The sequence below is a fragment of the Penaeus vannamei genome, chromosome 3 (genome assembly GCF_042767895.1).
Source record: "Penaeus vannamei isolate JL-2024 chromosome 3, ASM4276789v1, whole genome shotgun sequence".
Lineage (NCBI taxonomy): Eukaryota > Metazoa > Arthropoda > Malacostraca > Decapoda > Penaeidae > Penaeus > Penaeus vannamei.
This window is the reverse complement of record NC_091551.1, coordinates 1,138,614-1,141,113: the sequence shown is the minus strand read 5'-3', so window position 1 is coordinate 1,141,113 and position 2,500 is coordinate 1,138,614. Positions and strand designations below refer to the sequence as shown.

At 29.0% G+C, this 2,500-nt stretch overlaps 1 protein-coding gene across 1 annotated transcript in view; it reads left to right on the top strand.

The window, feature by feature from the left end:
- Positions 1 to 2,500, top strand: part of LOC113815622 (uncharacterized) — a 5,029-nt gene that overhangs the window by 264 nt on the left and 2,265 nt on the right. The window contains exon 2 of the mRNA XM_070138293.1: positions 1,571 to 1,694. Within this exon, the coding sequence (XP_069994394.1) occupies positions 1,617 to 1,694 (78 nt within the window). The 5' untranslated portion in view covers positions 1,571 to 1,616. The remainder of the gene's footprint in view (positions 1 to 1,570; positions 1,695 to 2,500) is intronic.

Genomic DNA, 2,500 nt, shown 5'->3' with positions numbered 1-2,500 from the left:
CTCTCTCTCTCTCTCTCTCTCTCTCTCTCTCTCTCTCTCTTTCTTTCAAAATCACCACTACCATTTTATTCAAGTACTACTTTTAGCATAAGTACATGCGATCTTCTCCACTTACTGATTGTCTTCCTATAATTTCATATCCCATTCTTAAATGCAATCTTCTCATCTCTAAAAAAGTCCTATTCTTTTTTTCCTTGATTTTTGTTCAGTTAGATAGATAGAATTAAAGTCCTTTCAGGAATGTAGCAAAGTGTTCTACAATCAATTACAGACTTACTTTTAAAAGCGCAGTTTAGATAAACAGTAGTAATAGTAATCATGTTGCAATAATTATAATAACAAGGATACTAATAGTGTTAGTGATGATGTTGAAATAAGAAGAACAATAATGAAAACGGTGATGATGATGATGATGATGATGATGTTTAATTATGACAAGGGTATTTATCAACATCAACAAAAATAATATTGATAATAATATTAGTGATAATGATGACATTCATAATGGTAATAGTAATAACAATTAATGATAAAACATTGATAATAAAAGTAATTATGATAATAATGATTAAAAAATCAGTATGATAATAATGATAATGTTAATGATGGCAATAATAATAATAGTATTAGTAAATATCATCATTATTATTATTATCAGTGCATACTTGTAATAGTAAAGAAAATAACAATTATGGTGATGATAACGAAATAATATTGATTGTAACAAAAGTTATTATATGAAAATTATAAAACTAATAACAATGATAAACATGATAATTATAATACTAACAATATAACCAAAATGACAATAACAAGAACAATACCAATATAAAGAAGATAATGATCAATGTTATTTTTAATATCATTGTCAGTATTATCACTATGTATTATTACATGTATTATTATTAGTAGTAGTATTATATTATTACTATTATTACTATCAATTTTTTTTTTATGTCATTGTCAGTATTATTACTATGACGACAATAATAACGATAATTAAAAGAACTTTCGACTCCTAACAATAGCTAGGTTTCACATTGACCCCAAAACACAGTACTTATCAATATTCCCGATACTGAGGACATGGTGTGCTGCTCTCTCTTATCGATCTCTATCTCTGTTATCTGAAGGAGTTGCACTTTAATATTTAATAGTAGTACTGTTATTATTATCATTATTACTATTATCATTATTTTTATTATCATCGCTGTTATTGTTATCATCAATATCATCATCATTCTAGTTCCCATTATCAATATTAACATTCCTATCATTGTTATTATTATGATAATTATCATTGTTATTATTGTTGTTGTTATCATTATAATTAATTTTATTACCATCAATGTCATTATCATTTCTACAATCATCATTAGTTGCGGTTGTATTAGTACTCATAATCATCGTTGTGATCATAATCAAAATTGCATAATCATAATATTCTCATACATATCAATATTATAGTCATACGCATTCATATAAATCATCATTATCGCCTTTCACAGCACCACGAAATTATAATCATCATTTCCTGAACACTTGAAGATATTTTTTCCCTTTATTTCAGATCGTAATCTCAAAAAACGGTGCTGGATCTATAATAATTTTTGAAAATGTGTTTGGAGACGGAAAACTGTGTGTGTTGTCTGGGTTCTCGGTTGGGGACAGTTGTGGCTGCAACAGTTGGCTTGGTGAGTTGGAGTTGGTGTTCCTCTCTCTCAGTCTCCTTCTGTCTCTTTTTTTCTCTCTATCTTTCTGTCTTTCTCTTTCTCAAACTTTTTCTCTTACTCTTTCTCTACCTTTTTTTCTCTCTCTCCCTTTCTCTTTCTCTTTCTCTTTCTCTTTCTCTTTCTCTCTCTCTCTCTCTCTCTCTCTTTGTCTCTCCCTCTCTCTCTCTCTCTCTCTCTCTCTCTCTCTCTCTCTCTCTCTCTCTCTCTCTCTCTCTCTTTTACATATATTCGTTCTTGTATATCTCTGCAGTATTATATATTTCATAAAATCGCACAAAATAAATGGAACATAAAAATAAAACAGAAAATGCATTAGGTTAATACAAAATGTAATGGATTAAAAGAGTCATTTTCATATAGAATGCATTCTACAATTTAATCTTAATACACTTAATAATACATTAAGTGTAGCAGGAAAGACAATAACCTTTTAAAACACTAAAGGATGCACACTACCAATGTTTCAGAATAAACTGAGTGTGCTAAATAGTCTCGATGTTTTACAATAAAGCAAAGGACAAAATTATACATATTATATATAGATTAACTGACACAATAACTAATCTGAATCACACATAATCACTAATACACACACACACACACACACACACACACACACACACACACACACACACACACACACACACACATACACGCACACACACACACACACACACACACATACACACAAACACACACACACACACACACACATATATATATATATATATATATATATATATATATATATGTGTATGTGTGTATGT